This window comes from Pongo abelii, chromosome 11 (assembly GCF_028885655.2).
Source record: "Pongo abelii isolate AG06213 chromosome 11, NHGRI_mPonAbe1-v2.0_pri, whole genome shotgun sequence".
NCBI lineage: Eukaryota > Metazoa > Chordata > Mammalia > Primates > Hominidae > Pongo > Pongo abelii.
This window is the reverse complement of record NC_071996.2, coordinates 92,729,560-92,744,300: the sequence shown is the minus strand read 5'-3', so window position 1 is coordinate 92,744,300 and position 14,741 is coordinate 92,729,560. Positions and strand designations below refer to the sequence as shown.

General features: G+C 36.2%; 1 protein-coding gene across 36 annotated transcripts in view; it reads right to left on the bottom strand.

Annotated features, from left to right (window-relative positions):
* The window catches only part of PMS1 (PMS1 homolog 1, mismatch repair system component), a 111,946-nt gene that overhangs the window by 92,666 nt on the left and 4,539 nt on the right, over nt 1-14,741 (bottom strand). For 24 of the 36 annotated variants that reach the window (XM_054548657.2, XM_054548661.2, XM_054548665.2 and 21 more), the window contains 2 exon segments: nt 11,034-11,185; nt 7,013-7,195 (listed from right to left, as the gene is read on the bottom strand). In XM_054548657.2, coding sequence (XP_054404632.1) covers nt 7,013-7,195; nt 11,034-11,165 — 315 coding nt within the window. In that variant the 5' untranslated portion in view covers nt 11,166-11,185. 36 annotated transcript variants of the gene reach the window in all.

Sequence of the window (14,741 nt, the reverse complement as noted above, 5' to 3'; positions counted from 1 at the left end):
ACAGGGAGATCTTGGCCCTGGCTTTTCTCCTAGCAACAGAGTTCCATCATCTGTGACCAAGCTGCATTTAGGAAGTAAAATATTCCAACTGCTTCAAAACTTCCCAGACGTATTTTGACTAAAGCTCTTCCATCACAGCTACAAAAAATATACGAGACAACCCTACACTGTGGAAAAGGAGTCAGGAGTCCTTGGCTTAGAACCATCATAATGACACTAGGGGCTTCCCCTGACCCTTTTATAGTATGTGGGCCCACAAATAAGTGAGTCCCAACTTCCATCTTCAAAACAAAATGACTCAGCTTCTCATTCTGCTCCTCTAAGCCCTGGAGGCTTAATGTGAGGTGATACAAAAACAAACCTACAGATCCTATATTATCACATCACAAAATTATGTACAGTTGACCCTTCCACAACTCAAGTCTGAACTGTGCAGGTCCACTTAACACACAGATTTTCTGCCACCAGAGACAGCAAGACCAATCTCTCCTCTTCTACCCTTTCCTGAGCCTACTCAACATGAACACTTAATGAACAGCTTCCACTTAATGAATAGCAAACATATTTCTCTTATAATTTTCTTAATAACATTCTTTTCACTAGCTTACTTTATTGTAAGAATACAGTATATAATACATGCAACATACAAAATATGTTATCTTCCAGTCAACAGGAGGCCGGTCAACAGTAGTTAAGTTTAAGAAGTCAAAAGTTACATGTGAATTTTTGACTGCATAGCGAAGTGGTGGGGTTGGGGGGTCTGCACCTCAACTGGGTGATATTCAAGGGTCAACTGCATAATGAGCTTGATAAGGCGAGAATAATATTCAGTACATTGTAATCATTTAAATGGTGGATGAATGAATCAATAAATGTAAATGTTATGCAGAGGATGACATTTATTCTTCTGAGGGAAAAACGAGAGAAAAAAATGAACTAACACTACAGAATGAAGACATTTGGTGAGAATTAGAAGGAATTTACCTATGAATGGCTATTACATTTTAGAAAGGATTTCCCCAAAATGTGGAATAGCATACATTGAATGCAGAGGTGAAATACTGTTTGCAGAGGGGAATAAGCAAGTCTAATGATCTTATCCAGATGCATACTACTTTTCACATAAAAGTCCAAAGTAGAAATAACTTGCATCTGTATGTACACAATATTCAAGACACTGTAAGATGTATTATTGTATTTGACCCTCACTTGATAAATGAAAAAAAAAAAAAATTCTCAGAAAACTTAATCTGACTTTGGCCTTTGGCCAGGGCTCCTATTCAAACACTCAGGATTTAGAATTAGGCTTCTGACTCCTACTTCAGAATTTGTTCTTTAAGAAAAAAATAAAATAAAATAAAATAAACTGTTCTATATTTCTAAAACCAGCCTCCATGTAAAATCCAGTTCAAAAATGTTGTTAGTTTCTTAAACATTTCTTTGATAACACATATAAAATATCAACCTAAAAAGAAAAATATTTTGTCTTTTTTATTATGTGATAGGAATAATACACACTATCTTTATAAAAATTTTTATGAGACGGTCAAGACAGGATTTTCACTCTCTCTATTTCAACCCAGTCACTGTGCTTAGTAATTAGTACCAGTAATTAAACATTGAAGATGACAAATTTCTCAAAATTATTGCTCTACAAACAATAAATTTCAAGAAGTTATGCTTGCTGTTATGATTTTAAAGAAAACCATTACCAGTAAATTTGTGTCAGTTGCTGATATACTCATCACAGATCATGAAAGCAGTAATTCCATTTTAAAATACCAATAGTTTACTCTGTAGATATAAAAAGAATGCCTGCAGGGCACAGTGGCTCCTGCCTGCCAGCAATGTGGGTGGCTGAGGCAGGAAGATTGCTTGAGGCCAGGATTTTGAGCCCAGCCTGAACAAGAGAGTGAGACCCTATCTCTACAAAAAAATTATAAAAATTATAAAACAAAACAAAACAAAAATAATGCTTTACTTCTTTGGACTGTTTAAGGTTGGAAGTTATTTTATAATTGACAAATTAGGAAAACTGACCATTCAAGTATATAAATAAAGAACATAGAATTAGATGTATTTTAGATTTCTCCAGCCAATTTTGCTGAAAGTCTAACTTAATTTTAATAACATTTTTTAAATAAACAGAAAGTAATGTCAACAACTAGAGTTATAGGTGATGGCTCTTTAATAGTGTGCCCAATTATGTATCGATCCACTGAGCCTAGGACGGTTTACAACCCTATGACTTTAAAATTATATGCATCAGTTAGTTTGGTAGACAAAATAACCAAATTACTCATTTTTATTGCATTCACTGTAATTTTCATCTAAGTTTCAAAATAAGCCAGTCTTGAAAATATATTTTTTCTATATATGAAACCTCAATTCTTTCTGAGTGCTGAGGAATATTCGTTAAGTTTAAAAAGTGAACTCTTTTCCCCCAAAATGCACCCATTAAGTCTTATTTAAAAATATTTATTTTTAAATGTAACTGACTTCAACAAACATACCTTACTTCCTGTTTTTCTCAAATACTATTCACAGTCCTCCCATATAAGTTTCAACTTGTCTACTCCTAACAACTTATCTATTGAACTTAGCACTGCAGGCCTGGGTATATTTGTAAATAATTTAATATTTAATATGGAGGTATTTTTAAACTTTATAAATACATTTCTAATCATGCTAGTAAAGAGGTAATATAACCTACCACGGAAAATACATTACTGAAAGGCATGAAATTAGGACTGAACTCTGGGCTTTGCCTTGAACACACAATATATACCTGAATAGGTTACAAATTTCATATTTCACTGTGTACAATTCCTCTGAAATCAACTACCTAGCGCAGCACCCTGCATGCAGTAGACAATGAATATTACTTGAGTATTAGAGACAGTGTTTTGAAGTTGAGGTAAGAAGACTTGGCATTTGGCTTCAAAAGACCTCAGTTTCCTCATCAGTACTATGAAGAGACTGAAGCACAGAAGACCTACATTGTAGGCTGGCTAATCCATGAAGCTCATTCTGAGATGGAGATTAGTGAGCAGGCAGTTTATTGGGGGGTTCTCTGGGATGATCACCAGTGGGCATAGGGCAATGTTGTCTTGAACTGGGACGTTTATAACCCCTCAACCAGTCACTGGATTCATTGGATGCAGGTTGCCCTGCATGACTTGGGTAAGGCAGCTGTCTTCAGCTGCGGTAAGGGCAAGCTCCAGATGGAGACTCAGGGGTGAGTCACCAACACTCTTGGCAGCTGGGGGCTGACTGCTCAGTCCTGAAGTGGGGGATCTAGATGGTGTACTAGGGTCCCCTACTACTATAAAAGTTCCTTCCAACTAGCTCTGTATTTCCTTTAGTTTTCAGGTACAATCAAACCTAAATCATCATCAAAAACTCTGTGCCAAAATAATACATACCATATGATTTCATTTATATCAAGTTCAAGAACATAAAGAACTAATCTGTGTTGACAGAGGTCTGAATGACAGCTACCTCTGAGAAGTACTGACTGGGAGTGGGTATGAGGGAACCTTCTGGGGTTCTGATAATGGTCTAAATCTTGATCAGGAGTACACATATGTAAAAATTCATTGTGTTGTTAGTGTAGGTGTGTGTGTGCATGCATACACACACATCTACATGTGGTTTTCCCAAAGACTTGTAAGAAAGGAAACTCCATAAAATACTGTTAATATTTTCTAAGATAAATGCTTGGCATTGCAAACATTTTTTTTAAAACTTTATAGTTTTCCACTATTGTGATACTTTGACAATTCTTTTGTAATTCTGATGAGCAAAATTATTTTATCTATACTCAAGGCCACTTGAGTGCCTCAAAATAAAACAAAGACAAAATGATAAACTTGCCTATCAAGTGGGTTTAAGTAGTCAAATAAGGAAACAAGATAGAAAGTGACCAATGGACAAAGACTTACACAACTGCCATCTAAACTCAGAACTACAGTGAAGATTTGAATAAATCATACAGCTCATGTGAAACCTATTTCTAAAAACCAAGTATAGTGCTGCCACCTAGTAGGCAAAGCTAATTATGACTAATTTCAGCTCTGAAGGGTTACATATCTATCTTGCAGAAAATACAGAAATGCCAAATTATCTTTTTTGACACAATAATCTACCAAATAAAGCTTAAAGCCTGTCAAGTTTGAACGACAGCTAAAAAAAAAAAAAAAAATCAAATACTTACGCTCTAAAACAGAAAAAAAAAATGACTTCTAAAGTAGCCACTGACAGCTAAACAGTACTGGCAGATTCAGAGGTTCCCAGATGGAAACCTCATGCAATTTTAAAGACAAACTCTTTGTATAAGATCCAGGGTTGTGGATTCCCATTTATAGTCTTGGGGAGAAAAATGGACAATGCCCAATTGAACCCTCTAGTCCCTCTTCCCCAAAATCTATTTGAAGGCTCTGTGAACTCCAAATAAAGCGAGTGCTGAGGAAAATAGAGAAGTACACAGTGTGCTAGATTTTGGACAGCGGTTTTAAGAGTACATGTAGCAATTTCCCTTTAATGATGTCTAAACATCTGGATTCTAATAAGCAAGGGCCCCTAGTCCTCTATGCTCCAACAGCAAAATCTTCCACTTAAACTTCATCTCCTTTGCAATTTCTCTGGCCTACTTAAGACATCATGTTATACAGCCAGAAAAGCCCAAAAGTAAAAAACTGAACCCAGAGGGTCACCAATTTAACAATGGTGCTACTTAGGATTTTTTGACTTTACAGTGGCGTGGAAGTGATATGCATTCAGTAGAAAGCAGTGGATACGCTAGCAATGCTGAGGCAGTGACCCACAGCTCCCAGTCAGCCATGTGACGATGAGGATAAACAACAGATCCTCTCCAGTGTACTATGTTGCCAGATAATTTTGCCCAACTGGAGAGCAACGTAAGTGTTCTGAGCATGTTTAAAGTAGGTTAGGCTAAGCTGTAATGCTCAGCAAGTTAAGCATATTAAATGCATTTTCGATTTATGATATTTTCAACTTACAAAGGTTTAATCAGGAATGTAATCCCCTCATAAGTCAAGGAGCATCTGTACTGAGCTGGAATGCTAGCCACAAAAAATGGAGAAAACCTACACTATCCTATGCCAGCACTTCAAAAACAGAAGGGCTGAGGGAAGACCACAATGAACCTAGAGAATATATCATTACTCTTGGCAAGACTGGACTACTAAACAGATGTCCAAAGACCAGAAGGGGAGACAGCAACAATATCTCATGTCTGTGCCACTTTTCCAGAACAACAGGTATGAAGTCCTATCATTTTATTGTACTGGAACATTCTTGCCTAAATAGGGCCTGCCAGCCTAAGCACAAATGAAGGATTACATGGCTACTGGGCAAATTTCAATAGCTCAAGAGACCCTCACAATCACCCTGTCACCTGGCACATAGATACTGTCACACAATAAGAGCCCAACATCCACAGGGTAATAGTATAGTACAAAAAAAGTAGTACAGAGTCACGTGATCAAACACAACTGAGATAACAGAAATGAAGAGATCAAGGTTCTAGATGGGCTTTGCCACAAACTAGTTATAAGATCTGGGGCAGAGGCAGTGTAGTATAATTGCAACTATGCAATTGAGTGTGCCAAGCACTGAACTCAGGAGTTCATAGACACTGAGCACCTAACCCACAGTCAGATGGGTAAAGTTCTCAGATCCAATCTGCCCTTAACTAGTTAGGGTTTAGACCAAGTCAATTCACATCTCTAGAGCATAATCTCACTAACTGTACTGATTAGAGTGGTATTTCCAAAGTGTAGTCCACAGAACAAGCAAACAAACAAACAAAAATGATATGCTTTCTCAATAAAAGAATTTGATGGTCAAGTAGGTATAGGAAAAAGTGCCTATATAAACCACCAACCTTAGAGATTTACAACATGCTTGAATATAGTAAAGGCTCTGAGAAGTGCTATAGTTAAATATCTGCTTAATTTTCTTAATACAATTTTTAAATGCAAAACACACTTTGCTGCTCCTCAAAAAATTAAACACAGAATTATGATATGACATAGCAAGTCTACTTCTGGATATATACCCCAAAGAAGTAAAAGCAGGGACTCAAACAGGTATTTGTACACCAATGTTCACAGAAACATTATTCACAATAGCCCAAAGGTGGGTGAAAGTAACCCAGGTGTCCACCGATGAAAATGAACAGATAAACAAAATGTGGTATATACACATGATGGAATATTATTCAGCCTTAAAAAGGAAGGAAATTCTGATGCATGTTACAACACGGATGAACCCTGAAGACATTATAAGAGAAATAGGCCAGATACAAAAGAACAAATATTTTATGAGTCCACTTATATGTGATACCTAGAATAGTCTAATTCATAGAGACAGAAAGTAGAACAGTGAGTACTAGGGGATGGGGGGAAAAGGCATTATTGTTTAATGGGTACAGAGTTTGAGATAATGAAAAGGTTGTGGAGATGAATAGTGGTTATAGATACACGACAACGTGACTGTAGCTAATGCCACTGCCACTGAATTGTACATTTAAAAATAGTTAAAATGATAAATTTTATGTTATGTATATATATATTTTTTTGAGACAGAATCTCGCTCTATCTTGCCCAGGTGGGAGTGCAGTGGCACAATCTCGGGTCACTGCAGCCTCTGTCTCCTGAGTTCAAGCAATTCTCCTGCCTCAGCCTCTCAAGTAGCTGGGACTACAGATGTGAGCCACCACACCCAGCTAATTTTGTATTTTTAGTAGAGACGGGGTTCCACCATGTTGGCCAGGCTAGTCTCGAACTCCTGACCTCAGGTGATCCACCTGCCTCGGCCTCCCAAAGTGCTGGGATTACAGGCATAAGTCACCTCGCCTGGCTTATGTTATGTATATTTTACCATAATAAAAATAATTAAAACCATACTTCACCAAATACTGGGTTAGTTTTAACTGTAATATTCAGTGAATATGAAATCACTAAAATAACCAACATAATTACCTTACCTCAGCTACACAACAAATTGACCCCAAGGCTTCTCCACGAAAACCGTAAGTTGTCAAATTTTCAAGATCTTCATGACTATTTATTTTTGAGGTGTAGTACTTCATTGCCATTACAGGTGTATCAACAGCCTTGATACCCTCCCCGTTATCTCGCACCTCAATTTTATCAAATCCATAGTTCTCCTATAAAATGTCAAAAAACACTTTTAATATGTAAAAATATTAAACTGTTATCACACTTAGAAAGAAACACAAGTGAAAGAATTTTGACATTTATTTACTTTTATGGAAGCATAGCATTATGGATATAAGAGTTGAAATTCTTCAGCTCTACTAATTTCTAGTTATGGTGCAATGGGCAACTCCCTTGTTTTCTCTGGACACAGATTCTACTGTTGAATAAGGAGGTTAGGCTGATCTTTAAGGTTTCTTTTCACTGTTTCATTATCATGGGTATTTACAATAAACAATAATTTATGTTTAAATTTGACTAAAAAAATTCTTCTGAATTACATACACCTTTGGTATGTATGGCCCTCAAACAAAACAAAACAGAACAGAACTCCATCAGCGACAAAGTAACACATGTTCTAGTGAGGAAGAACCTAGCAAGTATCATTATTCAACCTGATTGTTATTTATTTATTTTGTTTTTTGTTTCCTTATTTTACTTTTCTATGGTAGGAATCAACCTGATATTTAATACTTTCTCCCTTACTGTAGACATAAAAATCTATGTTTACTACATTATAACTTTCTAAATCTTTTTCTGCAAACAGCCATCTAACAGGAAACTGCTGAGAAAACACATCTAATTTAGCAACAACAGTGAGTTTTTAATTTGAAAAAAATCAAGACTTTTTTTTTAGATACTCTGTCACTCAGGCTACATACAATACAGTGGCATGATCATAGCTCACTGTAGCCTTGAATGCCTGGGCTTGTGATCCTCCTACCTCAGCCTCTTGAGGTGCTGGGACTATAAGTGCACGCCACAGTGCCTAACTATTTTTATTTTTATTTTTTGTACAGGTGGGGTCTCACTTTGTTGTCCAGGCTGGTATCAAACTCCTGGCTCCAAGCGATCCTCCTGCCTCAGCTTCCCAAAGTGCTGGAATTACAGGTGTGAGCCATCATATCAGATGAAAATTTTTTCAAAATCTCAATTCATAGCTTAGTTTTATATTCTTATACTAAAAATATGCATATATAACAAAAACAAAATTTAAATTCTCATAGTGATCACACTTTCTATGAACACCATATTCTAAATTTGGTAGCCAACTTCCATAATAAATAAGTCTGACTTTACTCCACAAAGTCTTATGTGTATGACCACAGATGCAAGTTACAAAGGGGGAAAAAAAATCTTTCTATAATTATGCTGACTCTGGCATTTAAAATAAAATCACGTCTTTTTAATAACCTAAAATGATATAATACTGTATATGTCAGCAATTTTTAGATAAATTAGATATACAAAACATTGGAGACAGATGCCTAAGATTTTCTTCCTCACACCTCTCAATCTAAAATTCAGTTTGGCTGGGCACAGTGGCTCATGCAAGTAACTGCAGCACTTTGGGAGGCCAAGGCAGGCAGATCATTAGAGGTCAGGAGTTTGAGACCAGCCTGGTCAACATGGTGAAACCTCGGTCTCTACTAAAAATACAAAAAATTAGCTGGGCATGGTGGCACACACCTGTAATCCCAGCTACTTGGGAGGTTGAGGCAGGAGAATCGCTTGAGACCGGGAGACAGAGGTTGCAGTGAGCCGAGATCGCACCACTGCACTTCAGCCTGGGCAACAGAATGAGACTGTCTCAAAATAAATAAATAAACGAATAAAGTTAAGTTTACATTCTGGGAACCGTCTGTCTTGCTCATTTTAAAGAAAAATCAGGCGAAGTATGGTGGCTCACGCTTGTACTCCCAGCAATTTAGGAGGCTGAGATGGGTGGATCACTTGAGGTCAGCAGTTCGAGACCAGCCTGGGCAACATGGTCTCGAAACCCCGTAATAAAGAACACAAAGATTTGTTTAAATGTTTAAAATAGTACCATCACGTTTAATTAATTATGAAAACATATCTAGTCAGGATAGCTATTATAGCATAAAACCATAATGAAACAGGTCTTATTATGTAGAGCCACACATTTAAGGTGTATATCTTAAAATTCTACAAAGCAAATAATGGTAAATGTCAAGAGACTAAAATTTACAGCCAGATTAAAATATTTAACTTAGTTTATACAGGACTTCTGTTGGCTTTGTAACACTGTTTTAAAAACCAGTTTTTCTTCCAGAAATGTTTAAGAAAAAGATGTTTGCCTGCCAAAGATTCTTAAGTGAAGTCTGTCAGATATAACTATCTAATCCTGTTTAATCATTATCAATTATACTCTAATCAGACTGAACTGACTATATGAAATGCCTAAGAAAAACAAATTGTCTTTCTTTGGGTTTAATTTAATATATTTGTTTTCTCATTTATAAAGCTTAGAGTGTATTCAAAACAGAGCAGAGGTTTGATATAGAAGAATGGTTCTCAAAGTGTGTTCCATAACCCACCAGCATCAGCATCAATTAGAAATTTACCAGAAATGCAAATTCTCAGGCCCCATCTAGACTATGAAGTTGTATGAGTAAGACCCAGTAACGGTTTTAACAAACATCCTAAGTTATTCTGATGCACCCAAACATCATGAGAACCACTGGCACAGAGAGAAGATCAAGAATGGGTTTTAAGAGTGAGAAAGACCTGGATTCTAGTCTTAGCTCCACTACTTACTAATTATGAGACTTTGGGAAACTTCTCAGAACATTATCTGTAAAATGGGTATAGTACGGCCAGGCACGAGTGGCTCACACCTATAATCTCAACACTTTGGGAGGCCGAGGTGGGCGGATCACCTGAGGTCAGGAGTTCAAGACCAGACTGGCCGACACGGCGAAACCTCACCTCTACTAAAAATACAAAAATTTGCCAGGTGTGGTAGCAGGTGCCTGTAATCCCAGCTACTCAGGAGGCTGGGGCAGGAGAATTGCATGAACTGGGGAGGGAGAGTACAGTAAGCCGAGATCACGCCATTGCACTCCAGCCTGGGCGAAAAAGCGAGACTTCGCCTCAAAAAAACAAAAAATAAATAAATAAATAACAAATAAAATGGGTATAGTAGTAGTTAAGTCACAGTGTTTTATGACAAGTGATTTATAAGAAGGGATTTTATTTTACATATAGATATATATATATTTGTGTCCATATAAAATATATATATATATATACACATACACATGTCTACCTCATAGAATCTTATCTGGTAGATAAGAAAAAGTTAGGTCCCTTTCCTACAAATATATTTCTATCAGCATTGTTTCTAGTTCTATAACACTAGAAATAGCATAAACATCTGATAATTAAGAGATTTAAAAAAATGTATTCTTACATTCAATCAGATTTATTTACCTTCCTAGTACGTACTAGGTACTAGCCAGGTAAAGAGGACACAAAAATGAATAAAAAAGACCATATCTCTATGTGTTAGCAATTTAGAACAGGGGAACTAGTCATGGAAACTAATTGCAACAAATCATAATGAGTGACATAGGCCATATTTACTCAAATGATTTAATATACAGCACTTAAATTTTAAAATGTGAAAAAAGTAACAAGGGAAACGGTTTGAAATTAGATTAGATGGAAAAAATAAAATGCAAAAGTAAATATCTAAAACAAGGAAATATGAATAGCCAATATTTGTAGAAAATACAAACATTAGATGTCTTAGGTGATGGAGACCTAAAGAACATGTTTTCTTTTATATTTCCTTTAGTGTTACTATAATGTTAATTTAAATCAAAATTTATTTTTAAGGATTTACTCTTAAGACAAAGGGTCCAATGTCCTAAGAATAATTTATTGGTGTAAAGAAATAAAATAAAGGTAACAGTTTAAGGAGAAAACATGTGTCCAGCCCCTATTCTTTGTCTTAAAGGTATTTAGGTTCTCAAGGACACTCACCAGTTTAACATCTATGCTTGTGGCACCAGCATCCAAGGAGTTTTCAATAAGCTCTTTTACAACACTGACCACTGAAGTGATGATCTGAGAACTTGAAAGGAGTCGAACTGTTGCCGCAGGCAATTGTTTCATTTTCGCTTTTAACAGAGCAGCTAGAAGATAAAAATGCAACTTGTAAGAATTGTTAAACATTCCTGACCAACAGGACAAACGGCAATAATAATGACAGATGATAACAGATCATCTTCATTGAGACTTACTGTATGCTATGCTCAACTGTTAGCACATACAATATTAAGTCTTCTATTTCTGCTTTTTTTTTTTTTTTTTTTTTTTTTTTTTCTGAGATGAAATCTTGCTGTCACCCAGGCTGGAGTGCAGTGGCTTGATCTCGACTCACTGCAACCTCTGCCTCCCAGGTTCAGGCACCCCTGACCCAGCCTCCAGAGTAGCTGGGATTACAGGCGCCCGCCAGGACACCTGGCTAATTTTTACATTTTTAGTAGAAATGGGGTTTTGCCATGTTGGTCAGGCTGGTCTCAAACTCCCGACCCCAAGTGATCCGCCTGCCTTGGCCTCCCAAGGTACTGAGATTACAGGCGTGAGCCACCACGCCCAGCCATAAGTCTTCTATTTCTTCTTATTACCCTATGAAAACAGGTGCCATTATCACCTCAATTTTATAAAACTACTGAGGCATAAAGAAATTAGAAAACTTGTCCAAGGTCATCCAGTTATTAAGAGGCAGAAGTAAGGCAAGTCCTTCAACAATTCCTCTATTGATACCTAATATATGAATACATATAAATGCCTATGAATAAAAATAACCAAAAATGGGTTCAAAAAGTCCACAATATTCTACCACAAGCACCTAAAAAAAAAAAGTCCACAATAACATTAGAGGAAGAAATTGCTTTTTTTCTAATTTCTTCCAGGATTTTGTGTGACTAATTATATTCTGACTTTTCTTGCAAACTTGAACTCTGTATTTCCAACTGCCTGCTGAAATAATCACTAGCTCAAACTCCAGGTATAATTAACCAATCCCTACCCTAAACCCACAACTTTCCTACAGGAATAATCCATTCACCCTGACTCAAATCTAATCAACTCCTAAATCCTATCAATTCTTTTCTTAGTATTTCTCATGTTTAGTTCCCAATATAATTTCCTAATTAGCCCCAATGACTCTTCACCTTTGGTCACCCAGTCTATACTGCCGTTTATTAAAATGATGATTACAATAAGAACAGCAACTACTACATTAAATATATAGTATGCTGAACACTTTACATATGGGATTGCATTTAAACCGCTAAACCATAGAAAGCAGGTACTATGTATAAAACATTATACTTATTATGGACATTTAAGAGGCTGAAAGCTGAGTAAGTAACTGGGCCCAGGTACTTTTCACTTGAGATTTTTTCAAATCTATTTCCTTAAATGTCTGTGCCAACTACATCTTAGTCCAAACTCATTACAGTAGATCACTGAAAGCTAACAGATACTGGAATCAAGACATGCATGTTCTAAAAAGATTTCTTAAAAACAAATGCTATGGTAATAACTGAATAATGATAAGAACAATTGTGCTATAATGATTGTAATGTTGGCTGAGAATGACCAAGTGATAATATAACTTTGGGAAGTGGATAATGACAATCAGTTATGTGCCTTACCAACAGTCTCATTTAAACATCATTAGTCATCCATGCATTCTGATGAGTTATAATGCCTTTTTCAATCACTGAGCTCCTTTAGAGTTAGGATTACTGTTAATCTGAACTAGTCTCATACCAGACATGTCAGATAACTATGCTCTATATTATTCTGCCTACAACATTATTTTAATCATGTGGCTCCTCAAAGCCAATAATATAAAGCTCAAATCTCTAAGTTGGCATTTGAGGTCCTTTATAGATCCAACCTGCAAATCCAAAATCTCTGTTGGTAACTGGAAATCCTTTGTTCAAACAAATGAAAAATCCAAAAACGTTCTATGGAAATCCCATCTGTAAAGCATGCAGGGAGGGGGGTGCTTTTTGCATCTTATTGCCTAATTTCAGAAAAAATTACAGGAAAATAAGCACAAGCTTGACAACATGCAATTCCTCTGCAGAATCAAGATTTTATTGGACAAAAAAAATGGGGGCTGGGAGTGGACTCAAGGTACTTTATTTCCCATGACTAGTTACATGCTCCTATGATGATTTAATCCTATGCAATCTAGGTGCAAATAAAATAGCAACACCAAAAACAAACACAACAAAAAGTCATCAGTTTAGGATTATTTCTCAGGCAGCATAAAACAAAGACATATAAAGAAAGACTCAGTAATTGAGTCGGAAATGGAGTATAGGCACTATAACAATTACACAGGAGTTTAAGGAATGCACTTCTGGGAAGAGGCCAACATATTGGGTTCCGAGAGTGTTAACTGATCACAGTTCATAAATACGGTATATTTTGCTATATACAAGGCAAAGGTGATTGGCACAATGAAAAAAATATAACAGACCAGAGCCTATAAAATAGGTATTGGGGGTTCACCTTTATTACACATAAACTCAGCAAATCACTGAAATCCCTCCATAAATCAATTTGTCATCTATAAAAATGGAGCAAATCACTCAAATCCCTCCATAAATCAATTCATCATCTATAAAGATGGAGCTAATACCTCACTGGTTTACTGTGAGGAATCAAATAAGGAAGTATATATAAAGTGTTGTTCTACAAATGATAAGGCCTTATAAAATGTAGAGTATTATGAGAGATCATTATGTAAAGGAATGCTGGGAATTCTTTTTAAATATTAATTACCCTCTAATTAATCTATATATTTGATTCAGTTTTGGGGTACCCAGTTCTCAGGAGAGCAGCTGTGAATAACTACCTCTCAATAGTTGTTTTTGTTGTTCTCAACAGCTGGGAGGCTTTCCTGTCCCAGTCAAGCAGGACAACAGTGGACTACAGGCTACTCCATCATCATAACATTCACACAAATTAGTGCTGTCACAAGCAAAAGGCACCTCTGCACTCTTCCAAAGCTTCAGAATTACCTCAATCTAAGGGACAGATCTGCACTGTCCAATATGGTAGCCATTAGTTCATATGTAGCTTACTGAACACTAGAGCACTAGAAACGTGAGTAGTCCAAATTGAGATGTGCTAATACACACTCAATTTCCAACTCAGCATTAATAAAAATCATATCAATTTTTTACATTGATTATAGGATGATTTTATCCTACTTGGATACACTAGATTACATAAAATATATTACTAAAACTAACCTTTTAAAAAATCTGTTTAATGTGACTACTAGAAAATTTAAAATGATATATGTGGCTTATAGTTCCATTGAACAGTGCTGGATAGAGCAGTGGTTAAAATGGCAGGCTCTGAAATCACACTACTTTGGTTTTATCCTAGCTCTTACACTAACAGATATGTAACACTGAGGAAATTAAACTCTCTAAAATGCAATCACCTAATCTATAAAATGGATCTAATAATGATATCATATGATTGTGGTGAGAAGTAAATAAAGTAGTATATATAAATAATGTATTACAGTGTTTGGCATATAAATGCTAAAAACATCCCAGGGTACTGGGACTAAACTGAGCTCCTCTAAACCCTCAAATGAACAATCCCCCCACTTCTAACCCCTACCCCAAAGGGGCTCACACATTAGGCTTG